At 51.8% G+C, this 25166-nt stretch overlaps 1 protein-coding gene across 1 annotated transcript; it reads left to right on the top strand.

Moving 5' to 3' along the window:
* Positions 1–599: 599 nt before the first annotated feature.
* Positions 600–25144, top strand: OTUB2 (OTU deubiquitinase, ubiquitin aldehyde binding 2). The gene is made up of 6 exons (XM_057731219.1): positions 600–779; positions 13589–13684; positions 15042–15160; positions 18686–18770; positions 19347–19541; positions 20488–25144. The coding sequence occupies exons 1-6, from the start codon at positions 777–779 to the stop codon at positions 20692–20694; spliced, it is 705 nt and encodes a 234-aa protein (XP_057587202.1). The 5' UTR covers positions 600–776; the 3' UTR covers positions 20695–25144.
* Positions 25145–25166: the final 22 nt, after the last annotated feature.

Genomic DNA, 25166 nt, shown 5'->3' on the forward strand with positions numbered 1-25166 from the left:
TTCTGAATGATACATATTCCTCTGTTTGATGTTTAGCAGTAATGAGCTTGTGCGCAGGGTGCGTCGCCAAGCCTGGTTCACCGTCTGTGCGTCCTATGCAGCCATACAATTCCAGAGTCACAGATTCAACTATCCTGGAAATTCATTCATTCAACAAACATTAATTGGGTGCCTGGCAACCTACTGATTCATGAGTTGGAAGGGTATAAAATATTGTTTAGAAGCTACACGTGCAGGCAAGTAACAATGTTATTGGACACTTGTTCTCTAAGCGCCTGTCCTCTGATCTTGAGCAAACTGTACTTATATGACCTTGTTTATGAATTAATGAGGGCTAGCTAATCTTTCAGAAGACTTCAATTTGCGGTTTTGGTCAAAAGCCCTTCAGCCTTAACAACCTGTCTTTCTGGGTTGGGCTAATCCCTTTGCTAGTTAAAAGGTTTCTGTGTCTTTAAAAGGAGGCGGTACCCTGTCAAATGGGCCCTCAAGCATAGGCTGAAGGCGCATGAAGTCCCACCCACTTTCTGTGACGTCCTGTAGTCCCGCTTCTGATTGCTCGTTTCAGACGTCAATCGCAGGGCGTGTGTCTTGCTGGGACACAGTGGAGGGCTAACCTGGTTTGCGGAGCGGTCGGGTGTATTCTCCGCTCGCCCCCACGCCCTCGAGGCCCCCGCCGCCTAACCCAACGGCGGAGCCAGCCAGTGGCTCCCGCGGCGCCCTCCCGCACCGGATCGCTCCTCGCTGGGGCGGGACCTGGCCCGACGGCTCCGGTCACTATGGTCAGTGGTCTTAGGGGGGAAGCCGGGAAAGAGGGGTGGGAAGGGGGGCGCGGTAGGCGGGGTCGCCGCCGGGGCTCATGTGCACTCGCGGGACAGGGGGTCGGGCGCGAGGCTCAGCCCCCAGCGTCAGACCCGCCGCGTTCAGAACCCCCGGGAATACTAGGAGCCCTGTCCTTCCTTGGAAGGCCCCCGTGGACGGCCGGCGACGGGACCCAGCCTGGCTCCCAGGGCCCCGCCCCCGGCGCGTTCGTCCTGGGTGTTCCTGACTGTCGCCCCGACGGCGGGGACAGGGAGGCTCCAGGGCAAAGGGTCGCCCCCTTTTTGTTAAGTAGCCCCCGCCAGTCGGCAGCTCACGGCCCCACCCACCCGAGGGCTCAGCCATGAGGGACCTCCGCACTCCCAAGCCCCACGAGTGCACCTGGGGGGGTGCAGCGGTGCCCGGACACCCTCTCCGTCCTGCACGCCAACAGAAGGTCTTTGCAGTTAGGAGCCAGGGGGAGAGGCCGTCTCAAGTTGTGAGGACCCAGCCAAGCAAAGACTAGAGGAACCCCTGATTCAGAAAGCAGAAAGGGCCCCAGAGATCCTCTGAGCCAGGCCAAACCCGGGGCTTGGCAGCTGGGGACACTGAGGCCCAGAAAGAGAGGGGGCTTTGGACTTGGACCTGAACCCAAGCCTCTGGACTCCCAGTCCAGTGCTTTTTGTATTACTACATCAGTCCATCTTGGGGGTGACGGGAGGCAGGGGGACAGGCAATCTGCAGAGGACTGGTGTGATGAACGCCTAAAACTCTTCAACTGTGAGCTCCCCCTGCTCCAGGGAGCCTATAGAGTGTAAGGACTGGTGGCCTGGCTTGTGGTCACACAGCCCTGAGTTCAAATCTCACCTCCACCCCTTGGAAAGCCAAGAGGCTGGTTGGTCACTTCCCATCCCCAGCACTATTTTGTGCATCTGTATAATGGGCTGCTGTGAGGACCACGTGAGGTGATGTGCATGGAGCTCTTGGTTCAGATAAATGGGCATGGCTTTCCCTGTGACAACAGAGCCCTGGAAATGGGCATGCATGGGTGCCTGGTTCTTCGTGCTCGGCCTCTGCCCTCCCATGTCTGGGCAGGGAAACGGGTCACCACTGCGGGCTGCTGCTGCCTTGGGGCACAGGTCAAAGCCTGGTCATGGCCTGACACGTTCCGAGTGTGGCGTGGGCAGCCAGGTCATCTGACCCCGCCTGTCCTGGACAAACCAGCCTGCTGCAGGGTGTGGCTGAGGGCTTGTGGGGCATCTGGAAGCACCAGCTTCCTGCTTCCACCCAGTGCCTAAGGGTTTACCTGACTCTGCTGCTCCTGGAAGGGGACCCAGGTGTTTCTGCATCACCCACAAGGGAGTGGCAGGAGCTGGGGTAATAATGGGGTTAGCATAGTGGAGCCGAGGCTGGCATGCCTTCCAGCCACCACTAGGTAGCTGAGAGCCTGGTAAGGGTGGTGGGGGCTGGGACCCGAACTTCTGGCCTTCGTGCTGCACAGTGAGGCGTCTGACTCCATCCTCATGTCTGCCCTGGACTCACAAGATCACAAGTTAGAGGGCAGATGGAGTCACAGCACCAGCCCACCCCCTGTGAGGGGCAGCATGGGTGCCTTGGAGAGGGATGAAGTGGTAAACTCACGAAATAGGATGTCTGCTTGGGAATCACGGGAGGGTGGTAGGGGCAGAGGCAGTGCAGGGTGTGTTCTCTTCTGTTCACTCAGCATTTATCGAGCATTTAATGTTTGCCAGGTACCATGCTGGGCCCTTTGGTGGTTTTTTGAGTATGTGGTGTGGATGGTGGTGTGTGTGTGGTGGGCAGAGGAGAATGTCTTTGGAAAATATAGTGTTTTCTTTCTGTATCCATTTCAAAGTCACTGGGCTAAGCTTGAGGAAGGGTCCCAGGTAGAAGACACAGAACCTCTTGGGAAGGCGGGGGCCAGGGTGAGGACAAGGCCTGGGGCTGCCACTGGCAGAGGTTATAGGTAGTGAGGGGTTTCGTGTTCACTCAAAGGGCATTTAACATTCAGTGAAGAATGAGGGTCAGATGTGAATAGCAAAACCACAAAGCCCTTCTGTGCTTTGTTCTTTGGTTTGTCAAACAAGCCCCCAGGAAGTACCTTAGTCCAGCCCCAGGCTGGGCATTGATGAGAAAGACAAAGGACCTGCCCTCTCTCAGGAGCTCGCTGCCTGTTGGACAAGACAAAGCTGGACACAGCAATTCCTGAGCTACCTGGTCATGACCTAAGAGGCCTGACCAAGGGCTTGGGGAGCACAGCAGGAAGCCGTATACTCTGGGGGAGCAGGGAGTGTCAAGGAAGGCTTCACATAGGGGTCTTTTGAATGAGGTTTTGAAGGATGTATAAGAGTTTTCAGGAAGGATTTGGGGAAGAGCGTATGCCAGTCAGTGTGGGACCATGTGCTTACCGGCCTGGAAACATGGTTAAGAGTAGGATATTCTGGGAAAGGTGAGTGGTCTGTATGGATGCAGGGAGCTCAGGGGAGGGAGGAGAGATGAGTCTAGAAAAGCAAGTGGGATCAGAATGTGCTGGAAAGGGCTTTGCATGCTGCACCATGGGGGCTGGGTTTTATTCTGCAAATGTGGCTGGGGAGGAAGGACCATAACATATTTTTGACAAATAAGAGATGGTTGATCTGGATGATCTCTCTGGCAATGGAGTGAACAGAGGGTTGCAAGTGGCCAGGCTAGAGTCGGAGACCAGCTCACCCAACTGTTCACTCATCTGCTCGTTACGTGTGTTGGGGGCATTATGGTGTGGCAGGCACAGGGGAATCTGGTCATGACAGGCAGGCAAAGTCCCTGCCCTCATGGAGTTGACATTCTCATGGAGGGAGACAGACAATGCAAATAAACGAGCGAACCTACATGAGAACGCTTGGGAGACATAAAACAAGTCCCAGGCAGTGGGGGCAGGGAGGGGCAACTTTAGACAGGGTGGTCGGGGAAGGAGGTTGCATCACCTGAGTCATGTGAAGAAGCAGAGTCATTCCACACACAGGAACAGCATGTGCAAAGGCCATGAGGTAGGAATGGGTGTGTCTTGGAGGAGCACAAGGAGGGTCACTGTGGCTGTAGTTCAGGAGAATGAGGGGAGCAAGGCCAGATGGTGTAGGACCTGGGCAGTTGTCATCCAAAGGTTCAGTCTTTTCCCAAGTGAAGGAAGCCACTGGAGGGAACTGGGCAGGGGCGTGCCCTTATCTGGTTTGCATGGTAGGAGCCTGTGCTGCTGCTGTGGAGGACAGTGGGGATGAGGGGGTGGGAGTGGGAGCCAGGAGGTCAGTTGGGCAGACGCCGGTGCAGCCTCCTTGGGGGCAGATGTTGGCGGATCCAGCCGGACACAGGAGCAGAGCCGATGGGGGAAGAGAGGAGTGAAAAAGGTGTCTGGGTCTTTGGCGTGTGCTCTGTCTGGATGGAGGGGCTTTTGAGGATCTGGTGACACCTGGAGGGGATGCAGGGGTGGAAAGAGAAAGCAGTTAGTGGCAAAGTACGTGGATCTTGGTCAGCCATCCCGGTGGCATTTGAGGCGGGAGCTCTCGGCAGAAGTCAGGGCGGGAGATGAAGATCTGACGGTCCGTTAGGAGGATGCTATGAGTCCAGACGTCAAATGAGACAGGGCCAGCATCTGAATTCTTTGTCTCTGCAAGGCCAGCCAATAACTGTGACCCAAGGCAGGGAGGGGCTCAGATGCAGTGTCTTCTCTATTTCCTTAACCAAACAGCAGAGCTGGGGAATGTGGGTGGTAGGCTGAGTAATAGCGCCCTGAAAACACCCACATCCTAACCCCAGGACCCATGAATAGGGTACCTCACATGGCGGCAGGGGCTTTGCAGGTGTAATGAATTAAGGGTCCTGAAATGGGGCGCGTACCCTGGGTTACCCAGGTGGGCCCAATGATGTGATCACAAGGGTTCTTATAAGGAAGAGGCAGGAGGCACAGAGTGAGGAGGAGACAGTGAAAGGAAGGGATCAGGAAGAAACTCAGGCAGCTTCTAGAAACTGAGAAAGGTAAGGAAGTGGGTTCTCCCCGCGAGCCTCCAGAAATGTAAGATAATAAATCTTGTTGTTTCAAATCGCTGAGTTTGTACTGATTGGTTACAACAGCAATAGGAAGCCAATTTAGGGCACTAGGGCTCCCCTGAATCTTTGGCCTCCAAACGTTTTTGATCATTCATCAATAAGAATGTTTGATTATTCCAAATGTTGCTGTATTATACACAATAACCCTAAAGCAGACATTTAAAAAGCCATTTCCTAGGCTTCCATCGTGGCGCAGTGGTTAAGAATCTGCCTGCCAATGCAGGAGACACGGGTTCAAGCCCTGGTCTGGGAAGATCCCACATGCCGTGGAGCAACTAAGCCCATGTGCCACAGCTACTGAGCCTCTAGAGCCCATGAGCCACAACTATTAAGCCCACGTGCCACAAGTATTGAAGCCTTTGTGCTTGGAGCCCATGCTTTGCAGCAAGAGAAGCCACTGCAATGAGAAGCCTGTGCACCTACAGTGAAGAGTAGCCCCCACTCACTGCAAGGGAAAGCCTGTGCGTAGTAATGAAGACTCAATGCAGCCAATAAATAAATAAATTAATTAATTATTTAAAAAGGCATTTCCTTCCAGCCCCTGCAAACAGCCCCATGTGGAGACCCCAGTCCCAGGCAGGCAAGGCCAGGTTTGGAGCCACAGGGAGCCTCTAGAAGTGACAGGGACCTTCTGAGGGGCGTGATTGGCTGCGTTCTGGGTCCTGCCTGGCTGGTGGTGAGCCTGCAGGCTCTGGCCTCTGCCGTGGAGGAGTTGGTAGCTTGAGGTCAGGCCACGCGGTGAGTTGTGGCTTCTGGGGGGCTGGGCCTGGTTCGCGAGGCTGACTCATGGCCCAGGGCCAGCCCCACCAGCAGAGCAGCAGAGGGAGGTCCGGTAGGCCAACAGCCAGCTATGCCCGTCGGGGCCCAGGGTGCGCCCAGGAGAGGCCCACCAGCACCTCAGAGCCTTGGCTGGGGGTGCACACAGAGGCACCAAAGGGTACGTTATGGAGGGTTTGTAGGCAGAGGTGTGAGCCTGAGGCCAGGCTGTTGAGGAGACATCAGGAAGTGATGACAGGGCACACGAGGGCCAGGTGGGTTCGCTTCGTGGAGAGTGAGAGGGGGCAGAAAGGCACCAAGGCTGCTGAATACCCATGATGTCCTAGGGGACCAGGATCCGAGTTTCTCTCTGGATTGCCTTACTGTGTGACCTCGGGCAAACAGCTTGACCTCTCTGGGCTTCAGTTTCCATTTGTAAATCAGAGCTACTGTGAGGCTTAAATGAGATTATACCTAGCGCCTGGCATACGGTGACCTCCCAATAAAGGTAACTTAACTCATTCAAGAAGTGGTCACTTAGTGCCTGCAGGGGGCCAGCTGCTGTTCCAGTCACTTGGAGTCCTGTGATAAAAGCGCCAAGGGACCCTGTCCTTGTGGAGCTTCGTTCGCCTATTATTTCACCTCTCAGAGAGGCTGGATTCAAACCCTGAACTGTATCTGTTCCAAGAGGGGCCCACAGAGAGCTCACAGGAGGAGCAGGGGTTTGGCTTGGGTCACACATCATATTATGGGTCAGACCTTTAAGGCCTGCGAGACTGAGCTGCCAGAGCTCAGTCCTTTCAGCTTGGCCTCTCCCTGCCCTTACAGCTCCCTGTCACCCCACCATCTCCTGGGGTCCCTGGAGGTGCCCGCACAGCGCTGGGCACATGGGGTTCCCATGGGCAGAGGGCCCAGCAGCTTGTGGGAAGGGAGCTCCCTCATTGCCCTGGCAGTGGGGGCCTCTTTCTGGCTCTGCTTGGGCACTTCCTTACCAGAAGATTCCAGGGCTTCAGATGCCACACCAGTGGGGCGGGATCCATGGATTGGGAAAGAGGTGGAGGGCTGGGGTGAACCTGGCTTTTCGCTGGTCTCAGGCTGGTTGAGGAATTCTTGGGGCTATGTGGACCGGGGCTAGATACGTAGAGAGGCTTTGGAGAGAAAACAGTGAAACATGGGGGAATCCAGCTTTCTCTACATTTGGAGATGGGGGGTGTATGGATGAGGGATGGGGTCAGGTACAGGGTCAGCAGCACCACTGTAGGTGGTTATGTGCCAGCTCTGTAGTCTCCGAGGCTGTAGGAGGAACGAGGACCCCCACAAGGACTCAGACCTGGTCTGAACACCAAGCCCACGTTCTAGTGCATCAGGCTAGTTCCCAGGGTTACTGGGGAGGAGCCAGTGATTAGAGAAACAGCCTCCTCTCACTTTGAAATATATTCCTCGATTCAACAGCTCAAAGCTGTTTCCAAGCAGAGGTGCTGTTTGCCCGACTTAATTAATTAGCATCTATTTGCAAACCGCCAGTTAAAGGCTAAAATCCTTTTAGGTGGCCTGATTAGGTCTGGCAGGACATTATCAGGAGAAGCCTGTCCTTTTCCTATAACATCGTGGACATTTTCAGCCATGATTTAAAAGACCACCAATTACAGTCAGCCAAGGTCAAACCCAGAGGATCGTACCTGATTTATGGTCCAGTGAACTGAGGCTGTTCTTCCAGGGGTGTGACCAGAGCCGTGCTGATGGGGAGGGGGGCGGGGACCACCCAGGCTGGCTTGGGTCCCTCTGGACATGCCAGGCAGGAACTCAAGGTGCCAAAGTAGAAACTCACTCATCCCTGCCAGGGGCCCCAGTAAACACACCTGGGACCACGAGGGGGCGCTGGAGCTAGCACGAGGCTCCATCACAGGGCAGGACAACCAACCTGGGAGGCGTTTGTCACCAGGGGTGAATCTTAAAAAGAATCGAGTGAAGGAAAAAAAGCCACACTGTCTATAGAATAATTTGTATGCACGTTGAAAACATATGCATGCCTAAGACAACTCTGTCCTTTAAAAAGGACGTACATTCCACTTACATGAGGTCCCTAGGGATAGGCACATTCATAGAGACAAAAAGTAGAATGGTGGTTGCCAGGGGCTTGGGCGGTGGGGGTGGGGGAGGGAAATGGGGAGTTACTGCTTAATGGGTAGAGTTTCCGTTGTGGATGATGAAAAAGTCATGGAAAGGATGGTGGTGATGGTTGCACAACAATATGAATGTACTTAATGCCACTGAACTGCACACTTGAAAGTGGTTATGGTGCTATATTTTGTGTTATGTATGTTTCACCTCAATTTTAAAAAGACAGCTATGTAGTGAAAGATATACCATAGGGAATACCTATAGAGGGTGGGGGGATGGCAGGATGGGAACAGGGGTCAGGGATGAAGGGGAAAAAGTTGACAAGATACCTTGCAGAGGCCAGTGCTGATGGTGGGTCTGTGGAACCCTGAGTGTGATGAGCTTGGCTCTTAGTGGCCGAGAGCACCCCCCCCCAAAAAAAAAAACTGCTGTTTAATATTTTTCCTTTAAATTAACTGTTTTAGATAGCCTAAGTAAATTTGCTATTTACTTTGCAAAAATGATACTATTATGGCAAGTGGAAATTCTAGGTAGGCTTCCCTGGCGTGAGGCCCATTTCCCCTTCCTGACCCACCTTTCACATTCTCATTTTGACTGGTGATGGCGGGTTTTCTACCATCTTAAATACTTATCGCTACATATTTAAGATTAATTCCTTATACTCCTTTCCACTCTCCCAGCGATATCTTCTCAGAAACTGCCCATCAAATAGAACTGACCTCATGCCTCCCCCCTCACCATTTTGTTGGTTTTTATTTGGTGCAGTCCAAATGCGAGCAGCGTTCAATGCCGCTGCGTTACTTTTTAATCATCCATTTGTTTAAAAAGAACCACGCCATCATTTTAAGTCAGTTCTGGGTAAAAACAAGACTTTTTGTTAGTGAGGTAGGTAAATAACAGGATTTTAGAATGAAATGAGATGGCGGGGTGAGTGAGAGAGAAGGGCCTTGTCGAGTGGGGACACGTGCTGCTTCTGAATAGTACCTGTTTGTCAACCTGCCTTCCCCTCAAGTCAGCAGAGGTGGATGTTTAAATTCTGAAACTCGTGGGGTCCTGTGGATATTTGCTTTATGAGTGTGCCTTCTGGGTGCAAAATTAACTGTACACCAGCCATTGGTATTTATTGTGCCAATAATGGAAGTCTTCCATGATTTAGAATAGGTCAAAACATGTTCACTTTTTATAAATATGCCAGTGAAGTTAATAAGTTAATAAGTTTTGGACTTCCCTGGCAGTCCAGTGGTTAAGACTCCACGCTTCCACTGCAGGGGGCACAGGTTCAGTCCCTGGTCGGGGAGATATTGTGCATGCCAGGAGGTGCGGCCAAAAAATTAAAAAAAAAAAAGTTTTAAGTTAAAAACAATTGCAAATGAAAATGGAATGCTTTTAGACTCCAAGTCAGAGGACTTCTCACCCTGCAAAAGAGAATAGCAAAGTGGAAAGGAGTTAAAAGTACACTGGAAGCTGGCTTTCTCCTTGGTGCGATTAGAAAGTTTGAAGAAAGTTGAAAAGAGATTAATTTTCACTCCCGACGTCGCTGATGTCTTTTAACCCCATGTCCAGACGTCACCTATAAGTGATCTCTCGCTCCACGTGTGGTGAGCAGCAGTCAGACTAGGGGGCGCTGCCGTGGGCACGGAGGTCCTGAGCTGGGCTGTCTGCCTGGATTGGGGGTGGGGAGCTGCAGGGGCCCCACCTGATGGTGAGAAGGCCCCAGAATGCCCTGCACGCAGTGTTCCTTTGAGGCCTAGCAGCCTTGGTCCCTCGAGAGCGCCTGGACTCTGAGCTCTGTCTGCCTAGTAGTTTGACTTGGCAGAATTTCCACAGGCTTCAGAGTCAGACAGATCTGTAGCAAATCTCTTCCTGGCACAAGGGACCCGACCTTGTCAACAGAGTGGGTTTAATAATTGTCACTGGGGATTAAATGAGGTAACAGGAATATGTAAGCCTCTGTCCCAGAGCTTGGCCACATAGCTGGTGTACAATAATGGCACCATCTTGGGCTTAGGGTAGCAGCAGATCATCCAACCATCCTCCATATGTTGGCCTGCAACCTCATGGTCACAGGATGGCTGCTGAAATGTAGACATTGCATCTGCATTAAAGTCAGGAAGAAGGAGGAGGAGGAGGACGTGCTGTCTCTGTTCTTTGTATCCAAAACCAAAAGCCTTCCCCAAAGCCCCCAGCACATTTTTTGTGAGTCCAGTTGGGCAGCCCCAGTCACTTGGCTACCCATAGCTGCAGGGGAGGCTAGGAAAATCAGTGAGGAGGAGTTTAGGGTTGTCATGACTTAGCCCAGGCATTTTCACATTGCCCAGGGTAAAACAAGAATCCTGTCCATAGGGAAGAAACAGGTAGTGGCTGATGGGAAAGCAGCCCACAGCATCTGCTCAAAATGGTTATCTGATTCCTCCTGATGGTTCTTCCTGCCCTGCCAGCCTGCCACTGTGGTGTCAGAGCAGAAGTGAGGAAGGAGCCTGAGTCTGACAATTTTGCAGAGAAGGGTGATTACAGGATAGAAGCTTCCAGAAACAAAACCTAGAATCCCTTCGCCCACCCACAAGCATTTGCACACTCTCTTTCCTTCTCTTCTTTGGGACAGCATTTATTTTCTCACTATTTAGCTTTCCTCTGGGAAGATGCCCAGACCCTCCCCCGCATCTCAGGAGGGCATGTTTGGGGCCACCAGAAAGGGAGAAAAGGGAACAAAATGTGAGTTCAAGGGAGGGCCCAAGCCTGATTCAGATGGGGTGGGGCCACCAGGGAGGCTTCACGGGGGAGATGGCTTTTATTCATTCCTGCAAGAAACATCTCATCCCCTACTCTGGTCCAGGCCCTGTGAGGGGCCCTGGGGAATCAAGTGAATGGAAGGTCTCAGGTGGTTTGACAGCTGCCCGCTGGCAAGGGCGGCCCGCGTGGCTTTGGAGACTTTGATGGGTGGGAGCTTCCAGGCCCCCCAGAAATGCCCCTTCCCAGCCGCAGAGCCTCTTCTGCTGAGGACAGGAGTCAGAGCCAGAGAAGCTCATTGTCAGACAAGTTTAGAGTCTGTCCAGTGTGGAGACCGGGTAACCCTAGAAGTCACTTACGCCTCGTTGTATGATCCTGTGGCCAGCTCTCTGCTTCCCGTGGTGAGCTCTGGAGAATATCATTATCAAAAGTCCAACACATTTCTCCAGGTGGGAAGGGGCTTGAAACACCCAAGGCACCTCTGTGGGCCCCATGGTATTGGGTTGAGGCCATTGTCTAATCAGTAAGGAGGCTGAGAGGCCGCCTGATGACAGCTGTCAAAAATGATGGCAATATGTTGATGGAAAACTGGATTTCCATTTACAGAAACCCCAATTAACGTCAACCTGTCAGCTGTGCACTGTCACCTAAGAACTGTCTTCCTGGTTTGTCCGCAGGCACCCGGGCCACTTATTATTTTAAACTACAAACTACAAGCGGCTTTAACACCAATTCCTCTGACATTATTTTCCTGCTAAAATCAGAGCCATTCCCAGGGCGGGTTGGAGGCAGGGCCGCATCTCCCACTTCTCTGAGCCCTCATCTGGGCAGGAAGCTTAGGCAGAGAGGAGCCTGCAGGGCATTGGCTGCTAGAACAGACATCTCCTGCCCCTTCCCTGGCCCTGGGGCTTCCTTCTGCCCTTACCCGCTTCCTGCCGGAGGACTTCTTCTCAGCCCTCAAGAGGCCCCGACTTCTCTCTCTGGGTCAGAGTTGACCTCCACTCAGAGCTGGGCTGCGATATGGGTGGTGTCGGGTGGTCTAACCTCTGTGTTCCTCGCTTGTAGCACAGTGCTTGGTGCAGACTGAATGTTCAGGAATTGTTGGATGAATAAGAGAAGGAATGAATGAGTGAGACAGGAAGGTCAGAAGGAGACAAAGGGACATATCCTATTCCAGCACAGAGGCTCACTAGGTTTGAGGTATTATATTCCTTTTTTCTTCCAGCGTTGTTGACGTTCAGCACTGTGTAAGTTTAAGGTGATTTCACTTACAATCATGAAATTATTATGCGTTTACTGAGCACCCATCATCTCACATAGATACAAAATTTTAAAAACGGAAAACTTTTTCCTTGTGTTGAGAACCCAGGATTTGCTCTCCTAACAACTTTCATATATAACTGTTAATTGTGTTTATCGTGTTGTACCTTACATCCCTGGTACTTATTTATCTTATAGCTGGAAGTTTGTACCTTTTGACCACCTTCCTCCGATTCCCCCTCCCTCCACCCCTGCCTCTGGGAACTGCAAATCTGATCTCTTTTCCTATGAGTCTGTTTTTGAAGTGTAATTGACCTACAACACTGTTAGTTCCTGTTACACAACATAGTGACTCAGTAGTTCTGTACACTTCAAAAGGATCACCACAGTAAGTTTAGTTACTGTCGCCAAAGATAGTAGGTAATTACTGACTATATTCCCCACGCTGTACATTTCATACCCGCGTGACTTTAATTTTGTCTTGTACCTCTTAATCTCCCTTACCTATTTCTCTCCTGCCCCCAAGCCCCTCCCCTCCTGGCAACCACCTGTTTGTTCTCTGTATCTGTGACCCTGTTTCTGTTTTGTTATATTTGTTCATTTGTCTTTTTTAGATTCCACATGTAATATCATGTAATATTTGTCTTTCTCTGTTTTCACTTCACTCAGTATGATAATCTCTAGGTCCATCCATGTTGCTGCAAATGGCAGTATTTCATTCTTTTTTCATGGCTGAATAATTTTCCATTGCATATATATATATACCACATCTTCTTTATCCATTCATCTATTGATGGGCAGTTAGGTTGCTTCTGTATCTTGGCTATTGTAAATAATGCTGCGGTGAACATAGAGGTGCATCTATCTTTTCTAATTAGTGCTTTTGTTTTCTTTGGTTAAATACCCAGAGGTGGAATTCCTGGGTCATATGGTAGTTCTGTGTTTAGTTTTTTTGAGGAATCTCCATATTGTTTTCCATAACGGCTACACCAGTTTACATTCTCACCAACAGTGCACGAGGAGGGTTCACTTTTCTCCACATCCTCACCGATACTTCTTTGTTGTCTTTTGGATAATGGCCATTGTGACAGGTGTGAGGGGGATATCCCACTGTGGTTTTGATTCGCATTTCCCTGATGATTAGTGATGCTTAAAATCCTTTCATGCGTCTGTGGGTCATCTGCATGTCTTCTTTGGAAAAGTGTCTACTCAGATCCTCTGCCCATTTTTTTAATTGGGTTGTTTGTATTTTTGATGTTGAGTTGTATATCTTCTTTATATATTTTGGATATTAACCTCATATTCAGATATATTATTTGCAAATATCTTCTCCCATTCAGTAGATGGCCTTTTCCTTTTGTTGAAAGTTTCCTTTGCTGTGCAAAACCTTTTTAGTTTGATGTACTCTCATTTGTTTGTTTCTACTTGTGTTTTCCCTGCCTGAAGAGACATATCCAAAAAAATATTACTAAGACCAGTGTCAAACAGTGTACTGCCTATGTTTTCTTCTAGAGAAGTTTAGTGGTTTCAGGCCTTATGTTTAAATCTTTAAACCATTTTGAATTTATTTCTGTGCATTGAGGTATTATGTTCTATAAAACGAATCAGTTTGGAAATTACAAGTTGATACCCCACGTGGTGGGGCCGACCCTGACTCCCCGCTGGGGACCATGGCGTCTGGCATACTAGTCACACACCCACAGGTGCTTCTGTCGGGAGAAGGTAACATTCACTGTGTCCTGCAACCAGCAGTTCAGAGGCTTTCTATCGGTGAGTGTCCCACAGCTGCTTTTGAGATTGTCACAGCTTCACTCCTCTCTCTGTCTTTCAGAGTGAACCATCTTTCAACCTAATATCAGAAAAATGTGACATTCTTTCAATTCTTCGGGATCATCCTGAAAACAGGATTTACCAGAGGAAAATCCAGGTAAGGCAGAGGGTCAGGAGGAGGGGAGACTAGATGGAATGGGCTGGTGTTGGGAGCAGAGAAAAAGGTGCCACTTTGAAGGTAAGAAGGCTTCTTCACATTTGGACCAGATTCCTGGGCAACTTAAAGAACTCCCAGAATACTGTGTTGTTGGGCATTTGCCTTACTGAGAAATCCTTTAGTTGCAAAAAAAAAAAAAGGCAATATTTTTAAAAAACCAGGCACTTTCCTAAGTGTTTCCTTTGTCCAAGACCTCATTACAACATTCCAAGGTTAGGACTTTTATTAACCACAGTTTACAGCTGAAGGAACTGAAGCACAGAAGTAAAATGGCAGGCACACGGTCCGTCTGCTCTGCGTGGAAGAGCTGGCATTTGGACCAGGCAGCCTGACCTCATAAAAGTCATCTGCATAACCACCCTATGAGGGCGTCTCTGAGGAGGGAAAGGCCACTCCAGTCAGGCTATAAAAAAAGCTGGGGCGGGGGGTGGGGAGGTGGCTGTTGCTGGAAGGATGCAGGGATAGTCACAGAACGAGGAGGAGCCTGGGCGCCCCCGTTGCCCCCTCTCCACCTCTCGGCCACTGCTGGGAGCACTTCCTGGGGCAGGAGCAAGGGCTGGGCAGCACACTGACGCTGTCCCCTGGAGCCCCCTCGGGAGATGAGATGGGGTTTGCAAGGAGCACATCGTTCCCTATGGCCTGCCTCTGGTGGGCCCCGTCAGCTCCACTTGGACTCCCCGACCCCTTGAAACCATGCTCTGCTGTCAGAACCCTGACCGAAGGCAGGCCCAGGAGGCAGCCACCGGGACTCTGGGCCTTTTCAGAGGGAAGCTGATGGCTAGGAGCAGGGCTGGCAGGGGTGGCATGGGGAGGCCACACCTCCTGAGAAACCTTTTGAAGGACTGGCCAGACCGCTTGGTGAAGTCTGAGGAGGCCCTTCCTACCGACTCTGCAGCCTCCCGGCCCACCTCACAGCCATGCCCACCCTCCCTGCCCCCTGCCACACTTCTCCTCTCGGCGCCATTCCTCCAGGAAGCCTTCCTGGACTGCTGAAGTCTAGTGTAGGTGCCACTGCTCCGTGGCACCCCAGGGCTTCCCCTGTCCTCCTGTCACGATCATCTGTCCATCTTCCCCCTAGACTGCAGGCTCTCGAGGGCGGGGCTGTGACCCCCATTCGTGCTCAGTGCCTGACACAGGACGCACTCCTCGTAGTTTTATTTCTGTGGGATGCAAGTTGGGACACCGTGAAGGGCAGCCAGTCTGAGAGGAGGGAGCAGTGTTACGTCGGGGAGGTGGGGCCCTGGCCCTGACCGGGTGCTGCTGTGCGGACGGCACACATTTCCTCTGTCCCCCACAGGAACTCAGCAAACGATTCACCGCGATCCGCAAGACCAAGGGGGATGGGAACTGCTTCTACCGGGCCTTGGGCTACTCCTATCTGGAATCTTTGCTGGGGAAGAGCAGGGAGATCCTCAAGTGAGTGGGGCACGAGGGATGCCGGGTGGGCTTCCTGGCTCCAAGGCAGTGTTTTCTGCTACATCGGCCCTGAGCCTCCCTGAGGGTTCTTCCTCGATGCAGCCTGCTTAACCCAGGGAGTGAGCTGGAGCCTGGCGGTGGTGCTGACGTTGGAAGACGCCCGGCTGCCCAGCTGCCTTCCGTGGTGGAGGTGGGGGCAGCCAATGGGCCGGCTGGGGAGAGACAATGACCTAGCGGGCGCTTTCAGCCCTCTGGGCTGAGTGTGCCTGGGTGAGTTGCATTGGGTGCGTTCTCGAAGACTCACTCCAAGGATAAAACAAAGAAGCATTGCCCTATTGTGCTGCATAATTTCAGCTGACCTTGGATTTGAGTGTATGAGTAACCCAAGGTGTCCACCTGGTCTGCCTGGATCTGGAGTTGGTGCTGTCCAAGGTCCCTTTGTCCCGCAGCTGCTCCCCATAGCGATCCTGTCTTAGACCCTCAGGTTTTGGCTTAGTTCTGGGTTTCTCATACTTCATCATGTGTGCAAACCACCTGGGATCTTCTTCAGATGCAGATTCCAGTTCAGTAGGTCTAGGGCAGGGGATTCCGTGTTTCTCACAAGCTCCCCGGGGAAGCTGCTGCCGCCGCTGGGCCTCAGACCACACTGAGTAGCAAGGAGCTGAGACCTGCTGCTTAACCTTGGAGGTCTCACAGCCCTTAGAGGATTTGATGAAGACCCCGGGCTTCCTCGTCAGACACCCTCCCCCACATACACTGGGGAAGAGTGCAGAGCGGCTGCGGGTCACAGAGCACCTGTGGTTGATCCGTGGACCCTGGAGCCAGGACTCCTTGGCTGAGGCAGGTTTCTACCCTGCCCTCCTTCCCGGGCACCCTTGCTCCTGCAGCCATCACCCAACTGGGTGCCACACGCAGACTGTGTTGTGGGCCCTGGAGATGCAGCAGCAAACGAGAGACAAAACACTCTGCCTGAGGAGCTGGCATCCTAACCGGAAAAGAGGGACGTGGATGCAAACAGTAGTTGATGTGTCAGACAGTGATAAGTATTGTGGGAAAAAATCAGGCAGGAAAGGAGGCCAGGTTGTGCAGGGTAGAGCCTGCAGTTTTAAGTAGGGGTGGGAGAGGTGATGGGGGCAGGTGGGCTAGGGCCTCATGGGCCTTTATGAGGGCCTTGAATGTCAGCCTGAATGAAATGGAGCCACAGAAGGTTTAACATAGCAAAGGGCCTGACCTGCGGGCAGCTGTGTGCAGGAAAAACCTGGTGCACAGCCAGGGAGCAGCAGGGGACATGGGCCAGGAGAGCCCAGAGTAGAGGTGGCCTGAGCAGGTGGAGGTTGACCCCAGGGTCCTGTGGAGGTGGTGCTGACAGTATTCACTCGAGGGTGGGGCGGGGAGTGTGCGCAGAAAGAGGAGTCGGGGATGAGTGCCTGGTGTTTGGCCTGAGTTATCAGGATGGAGAAGCTGCTTATTGCCCACGGAGCCTGGGGAAGATCAGGAGATCCATGTTGCTAAGTCTGAAATGCCTGTGAGCTATCCAAGCAAGGTCCAGTGGGAAGAACCAGGCGGGTGTTACCCCATTTTACAGATGAGTAAACCGAGCCTCGGAAAGGTTAAATGACTTGCCCAAGGTCACGCTAAAGCTGGTTTGGGGCCAAGAGGGCCCGCGCTCCAAGTCCTGATACCGTCTTTCTTCCCCTCCCTCACCTCATCAGGGCAGAAGTCCTGCCCTGGGTGTTTGTCCCCTCACTGGACTGGGTCTGTGTGTCTGTCGTCTCTGTGTCCCCAGGGCTGGCGCAGTGGGGCCAGCAGTTATTGGTGAGGAATGAACGTGGGGATGCGGCAGGGGTTCAGGGGCATGTGGCCGGGGTGGGGAAGGGTGTAAGGGCCGGAGAGCCGGGAGCAGAGCTGTGCATGTCACGGTCTCAGAGACAGTGGCCAGAGAGGCCCTCACAGCATCCCTCGTGGAGGGCTGTTACCATCACCCACACTGCGGGAGCCTATGGCCCAAAGCAGGAAAGCAACTTAGCAGCAGGGCTGCGGCTCCCAGCACAGTGCTCCCTCCCACACCTGCCCCGGCCAAACCGGGCTCAGATACGCCGGCCCAGCCTTTGCAGTTTGCCTTTCGGTGCCTCACCTTCCAGGTTGGGAAATGATTCCACATCACACACACCACCCTCTCCTCACCTCCCCACTCCCACAAGGCACCGGAGCCTCCCAGGTCTTTCTCATTGTACCTTTAGTCCCTCGTGAAAACCCCTCCCGTGTCCTCCTTGGAGTCTGGCCTCCCCTCTCAGGGAACAGGCTGCAGTTATGCCCATGCCAGCTGGCCCCTCGAGCCTCTCCACTTGGTCCTTCTTATAGGGGATGCATCCCTCCTTCCGTGGACCAGTCACTTGGACCGTATCTCGTCTCCACTGTTAAACTCTATGTCCTGGGGCAGCTCCTTGCCATCTCCAAGGGTACCAGGACAGGTCCCAGATGGGGCCGTGCCAGTGGGGGCCTGCAGTGGGAGCACTGACAAAGCAGGGGTCACTGAACCAGGTCTTGAGGGATGGTCAGTGCTGGCAGAAGTTTAATGGCTATTTGGCCAGGAGGCCTGATTTGTGGTGTTCGTTGATTTCTGTAGTATAAATACTCTTGTCACTTTTTTTTTTCAAGCTACTATCATGGGGTCACTGAACAGGGAGTTGGGAAGAGATATGTAATACATGCTGTAGTCCAAATTGTATTTCCACCATCCACACACAATAGGCAGATAGCCTCAAGGCATAGATTAAAATTTGGTTTTTAAATTTATTTAAGTTCACATAACTTGCTTCTTAAATAATGACTGTTTAACACCTGGATGGCAAAATGCCTAAATGTAACAATTAGCTCTTGTGAGTGGGTACAAACCAGCGCTAGTACACCTCCGAGAAGAGCATCCCTGGCCAAGGGGATGGGATGCTAAGGGGTGAAGATGAGAATGGGGAGTGGCTATGGGGTGCAACAGAGGCTGTGGGACGGAACCAGAGATGAGGCTGCGGAGCTTGGCTGGTGCCCTTCCAGGACACCTGTGCTAAGGAGCTGTATCCTGAGGGAGAAGGCTGTGGCAGGTCACTCTAAGGTCCCTGTGGAGAAGGGACCAGGAGTGAGGGAAGGCTGGGCGTGGCCTAGGCCAGAGATGGTGTTGACACACCAGGAACCATGGGGACAGGAAGGAAGGAGGGACAGAGTCAACAGACCTTCAAAGGGTAGAATCAATGTATCTGGGAGTGGGTGGTGATTACCTCAATTTCCTCATCTGTGAAATGGGTGTACTACCCACCTCCTGTGACCATACAGGCAAGGACAGAACAAATCAGTGTGTGGTCCATGTGGAAGTGCTTTGAAAAATAGACAAGTCCTACTAGAAAAAAGGTCCTAGTAGAAGAGTGACATGCACCCTCTCAGGTGTGTGGGCAGTGGTGGGTCTGTGGGATGACAGTTGATGGTCACAGCAGCACCCCCTACATTTCCCTATAAGCACCAGCCTTCCCCCTTCAGGTTCAAAGAGCGTGTACTGCAGACCCCAAATGACCTTCTGGCTGCTGGCTTCGAGGAGCACAAGTTCCAGAACTTCTTTAATGCTGTGAGTTAACCTGGGCACGGCAGCTGAGGGAGCAGGTTCTTCCTCGCTGGCAGAGCAGCCAGGAGCGGGCACTGGCTGGAGTCCCCTCACTGCCCAGGGCTCTGTGGCTGTGCCCCTCTTGCCCCTCCCAGCTGGAGAAGGACTGAAGGTTGCTTCCTGTTTGTGGGGACATGGAGGGAACAGGGAGCCCAGGGCCCTGCCCTCTCTGGGAGAGGCACCTCCTTTGGGGCAGTAGCTCTCAGGTGGGAAATTTCCCCCAGCTTCCTTCAGCCCATTCCCTCTCCACCCCACTCCTCTGACCCCACTAGTGAAGGCGGTGGGGTTGGAGGACTCTCATTTCTGAACGTATAACCACGGCAGTGAGGGGGGAGACTAACCGCTGTTCCTTAGATGTGACTCCAGGCTAAGGGACTCTACAGAATAGCTCTAACCCTGTTTACTCAGCTTTGGCAGGATCTCTGATTGATTTTGGTGCCTCAACTTGAGGATCTAAAGATGGAAGTGCCCCTGGAGGGAGGCCCATGGAGTGAGGGGCGGGGCTGGCCTGTCCCCTGGCTGAGGGCCCGCGGGGTGCAGTTTTACAGCGTGATAGAGCTCGTGGAGAAGGACAGCTCCGTGTCCAGCCTGTTGAAGGTGTTCAATGACCAGAGCTCCTCGGACCGAATCGTGCAGTTCCTGCGCCTGCTCACCTCAGCCTTCATCAGGAACCGTGCAGACTTCTTCCGACATTTCATCGATGAGGAAATGGACATCAAAGACTTCTGCACTCATGTAGGTCCTTGGGGCCCAGGCTTTGGGGACTCAGTCTCCAGCCCTGGGCTCTGCTCTCACCCCTCTCTCCTTAGGAGACCTGAGCACCAACATTCCCTAACCAGGGGACCCGGGTGTCATGTCTACACTGCAATTCAAAGAGCACTAGATTAGCAAGCTGGAACAGATCCTCCGTGAGCTGCCCAAACTGTGTGGCTTTGGGCAAGTCCTTCTCTGGGCCTCCGATTTCTCACCTGAGAAATAAGGGCTTTGGACTGAACTGTTTACAAAATTAGAGTAGCAACCACAGTCACGTTTGCCCAAGACGTGTTCTGTTTATGATGTATGGTATTTACCCGAAAGAGCTGCCGACATTTAAACATTGGGCAATTTTCGTATGACTGTCTGGATTTCTCTGGAAAAATCAGAAGATGCAGCTCCCCAGGCCTTATTCTTGCCCAGCAACAATCAGCTGGAGCTAAGTGGCGGCTGCCCTAGTTATTGGCACTCCCTAGCCAGCTTGCCACCGTCTCTGCCTCGCTCCACTGACTCACTCACTCACCTCGCCCTCTGTAAGCACATAAGCTTGAATCTCTTTATGATAAAGTCCCTTTCTGCTGAAATTCTTTGACTCTGTGCATTAGGAAGTTCAAGCTGAAAAAGTTCTGCCGCCCTTTCTGGCTTCTTCAAAGTAGTGTCCTCTTCTCACCACTAGGGGGTCCAGAATCAAAAAGATCTAAATTCAAGCCTTGCAATTGTGGCGATTTTTGTTACCTCCTCACTGAACCTGTGTTTCCTCCTCTGGAAAATGCAGATGTCAACATCTGCCCCATGGGTGGTTGTGGAGATTATTTCCCAGCACAGAGGTTTTGGCCTAGGACCACGAAAGCCAGGGTTGGACCTCTCACTTGTCCTCTGCTAGGCCTCCATCCTCAACTGAGTTGTTTTTTCATTGTGGCCTTTGCAGGAAGTGGAGCCCATGGCCATGGAGTGTGACCACATCCAGATCACGGCCCTGTCCCAGGCACTGAACATTGCCCTGCAGGTGGAGTATGTGGATGAAATGGACACGGCCCTGAACCACCACGTGTTCCCCGAGGCTGCCATCCCTTCCGTTTACCTGCTCTATAAAACATCCCACTACAACATCCTTTATGCAGCTGATAAACGTTGATTAATTTTAGGCCATGCAGTGGAGCCTGTCACCTAACGGGACTGTATTCTGAATGGAACGTTACGGCTTTGCAATTTTTTAAGCAATTTAGACTATAGTTAGAAAATGTGCAGCCTTTTGGGCAAAGTCACTGAGAATAAGGCCTACTCACTATGGACTGTTGGTAACTTGGTGATATTTTTAATATTTATCTTCATGGAGGATCAAATGTTTTCTAACTCTGGGCTAGGAACCTAGATCCCCTGACTCTACCCCAGTTCCGAGACCTTGCATAGGTCACCTCCTCTCTCTGGGCCCAATTCTTCATCTGGAGGAGGTTCCTTGCCTGTGTTGACATCCTATTGTATAAAAATGGGGTCCTCTGGTTTCTTTTCACCAGGGGTAGTGCCTCTCTGTAGGGGAGGAAAAGCTCCAGATCAGCTGTCTTAAATGACTTACCGGTTCTATAAAAAATCAAGTCCAATCAGCTGCTGGACTGGACTTCAGTACACAGTGAATTGAGGCCAACTTGAATGAGAGGGCTTCAGTGTACTTCCAAACATTCATGATAGAGGGTTTTCTTACCCCTAACTTGGAAAAAGAGACTTTTATGCCAAAGTCTAGAAAGGGGCCTGTAGCCGTCCACATGAAGCTCAAGTTGTTGGGTCCCTCTACCTCCCTCAGGGCCAGGACTGCCTGCCTTCTGGTGGGCAGCCCAGCAGGGTTCTGCCACCAGCCCCACCTGGACAGACACTGAGAAAGACTAGGATCTGGGGCCAAGAAGATGTCTCATCATCCCCAACACATCCTGGAAGTAGAATCTTCTCAGCCAGGTGGAAACATCAAGCAGCACATGCCGCCACAGAGTCCGGCTGAGCAGAGCAGACAAGTTTTTGGAGGCTGTCTTTGGCTTCTTTCCCCTCTTCTGTTTGGCTTACGGCCTGGCTGGAGGTCAGGTGCGAAAGAAGAGCGGTGCGCTGAGGAGACTGGCAGTGGGGGAGCTCGCCCCTGTGGAAACTACGTGGGAGCCAGAGGCCTGGCTCTTGCCCATCTCCTCGCTCACCCACCTGGACACGCCCGTTCATAACCTCCTCGCCTTGCTGCCTCAGGATCTTGGGGAGCCCTGGCTGGGTGCGAGCTCAAGCTCTCTTCCTCTGGGAAGAAATGGAGAATGCAGGGGTGTGGAAGTGCCTTCCTTAATTGAAGGCCTCACAGGTTCCATTCTGCAGGGATTTATTAGAATCTCTTGGTGCTGCAGTGCCAGACTGTGGTGTCTGCCGACAGCCAGTACATGCACCAGGAGGACCGGCTAACAGACTGTTCCCAGTTCTTGTATACAAATGTCAGATTTGTATCAGTCTTCTGCCTTTGTGAAAACTGATGTCAGGGTGCTTATAATCCCAGGCAGGTATCCGGTTCCCATACTGCCCTTGGCTGGAATTTGGACGCAAGGTCTCAATCTAAGTGATTGTCACTTTTTCACAGGAATGTAAACCTGACCCTGATCTCTGAATTGGTTCAGTGGTCCCACTTTGTTCTGGGTAAGAGTGCTGTGACAAGTACACTGTAAGAGTGGGGTAACATGTCACATGATTTATAAATATCATAATCCCTGTTTCTAAACTGAAGGACATTGGGGTGAATCTTAGCTGCTCTGAGCAGTTGTGAGATGGGTCCTGGGCCTCCAATTGGGCTCTCAAGCACAGTATAATCAGCACTGGTTGCCACTTAACTGCATTTGTAGCTTGTGTAGCATTCACAAAAGCAAGGCTTTCTCTTTGGCAGACAGGCTGGAGAAATGCTCTCTGAGTTGTGTCTGCTGTGTTTCCAGGCCTGAGAGCCTGCCAGTGCTCATATGGGACCCTCTTCCTGGCAGAGATCCTATCCGTTTAGAATCAGAATGCCAAAGAGAAGCAGGCTGTTTTCATGACCTTGCCCTCTCCTCTCCCATTTTTCACAAAACTATTGGCCAAATCCAAACCACTGCTCTCTTCCTTTCACATCTGCCCTCAGATCTTGCCTCTGAAGGGAAAGCACTATGGAAGAAAGGAGTGGCAGGATTCAGAGAAACTTTAAGTAACAAAGTTAAAATGCAGTCATCCGTGGCCAGTCATACCAGCAATCACACTTCCTGGGTAATTCTTCACTCACCCCACAAAGCCTTCTCTTTGCAGACCAAAAGCTGGAAGGAAAGTTACTTTCAGAGTTTGTCTTTACAACTGCACATGTGTTACTTTCCTTCCAAAGGGCACTTTATAAATCAATATGAATATTTAGCAACAAAGAGAACTCTCCTTGCTTTTGGTTCCTACCTTAAGCACAAAGTGGCTCTGGAGCCAGACTGCCTGGGTTCAAATCTCAGTTTTGTCACTAACTAGTTATATGACCTTGGCCAAGTCATTTCACCTCCAAGTTCCCATTCGCACATTAGTGAAATGAAGACAATACCAACACATCATAGAATTACTGGTTCGAGTGGAACAAGATTATACGTGAAAACAATTGCAAGACCTGACACATAGTAAGTGCCCTACAAATGGGATGCTTCCCCCACTGACCCTTCCCAGTGGGATGCAGCAGAACACTGCAACATGGGGAAACACGCCACCTTGGCAGTGGCACTGTGGCTTCCCAAGCAGAGGGAAGAAGTCTAAGGACCAAATATATTCCCACACTGAGCAGAAATAGGGGCAGGGGCTGTGGCTCAGTAAGTGGCTCCCCAGGGGCCCCCTTGTCCTGTGGAATGTAGGCCAGGCCATATAGCTTCCTTGAGCAATTGGTAAAAACATTTTCCTAGCATTAAAGTGGTTTCCATAACAACTTTTTTGTCCTGGCTCCTTAACAGTTGGTACCTAGCATGCACCGAAGATCAACACTGCTATCCTATGGGGCTTGTTATGCGTGAGTGGATTAGCGGGGGTAGGAGTGTCCTTATTTAGTGAAAGGTCTAGACATTCAGGAAATTCTGTCCTTGGGCTGGGCTGGAGGTGCCAAAGGAACCACAGGCCTCACCAAAGCTTCACCTCATCAGGTCAGAGAGCAAAACTGCCTGGGAGACTGGACCTATCTTTTAAAACCTACCTCTTTAATGTTACCCCACAGAAAAGAATTTGCTGTTAGAGGGTAAGGACAGGATGTCACAGGACATTAGTGGATCTGTTTGGCCTGTGACAAGTGTCCTCAGGCCTCTCATGGCTCAGGGGCTGCTTATACTTCCACTGTATCATTTGGAAAATGGAGAGCCCCCCTGCCATCCTCTAATGCTGTCACTAAGGAGCTGACTTCACAGACTAGGGCTGTTTCCTTCTGCATCCTCCTCCTCCAGGTCACTGGTGACACTGGGGAGACATTCTTTGGCAACACTGCTGACTTTTAAAACCAAAGCAGTTTTCTGAACTTGCCTTGAGCCTACAAGGAAACACCCAAGGTTCTAATGCCAGCTCTGCCACTTGGCTGCTGTGTGACCCTGAGCAAGTCTTAACCACTCAGCGTGAGCTTTCTCAGCTACACAAAAGGGTACTAAGACTTACGTCCCAGGGCCTTGACAGAAAACTAAATGACAAAGTAGATAAAAGTACCTACCACTCAGTGATACCTGAATCTGAGTTTAGGCCAACTACCCTGTTGCAGTTACCCACAGGGACTGAGGGAATACAGCTGCCAACCGTGAGGCCAAGGGAACACCTGTGTAGAAGCCCTGACTTAGCTGTGCAGAAATCTGTGCCTCTCCCGTGACTGGCTACTCACCCAGGCTGAGCCAGAGAAAGCTGTGGTTGCACCAGGAGGTCATGTGTTCCTTCAGCACATATTTACACCAGACCCTGATCTAAGCGCAAGGGCTGCAAGGGGTAATAAAGCAACTTCTGCTCTCAGGAGGCTCAGCAAGGTACCAGATACCAGTGCGGCAAGTGTTGTAAAGAGGGTGATCCTGGGTACTGTGGGAGCCCACAGCAGGAACACCTCACCTCCCGGGGCTCAGGGGCCAGCAGTGCTCAGGGACAGGAAAAGGCAAACAGGCCAAGGGAAAAGCTTGGACAAAGGCTCAGGGCCAAGAGAATGGGGGCGTGAGACCGCAGGCAGCCACCAGTTCTGTCACACAGAGGAAGGAAGCAGAGAGACGAGGCTAGAGAGACTGGCCAGGGCCAGATCCCACGCGCCTCTCAGCCATACGTGGCATACTGCTCCTGGCTTCCCCACAAGTGGCTCTGTGATGTTACAGAAGCTGTGTTTTCCTGGAACCCGAGAATGGCCATCTCTTCCCTGCCCACCTCCCAGGGAGGCTTAGACAATACAAGAGCTAAGGAGCTGTTGGGATACTGCTTTGGAGAAAAGCAGGAACACACACTGGGGTCCAGGCAGAAATGACTTTACAGTGATCTGTGAAACTCACCGGGCTCCTGCTCCATCCACACTGTGCAGTGAAGTGAGACGCACCCCTTGTGCATCCTGCAGCAAGAGGACTATGCCAGTGTCCCCCATATGCTGGCTAAAAA

This window comes from Hippopotamus amphibius, chromosome 4, assembly GCF_030028045.1.
Source record: "Hippopotamus amphibius kiboko isolate mHipAmp2 chromosome 4, mHipAmp2.hap2, whole genome shotgun sequence".
Taxonomy (NCBI): domain Eukaryota; kingdom Metazoa; phylum Chordata; class Mammalia; order Artiodactyla; family Hippopotamidae; genus Hippopotamus; species Hippopotamus amphibius.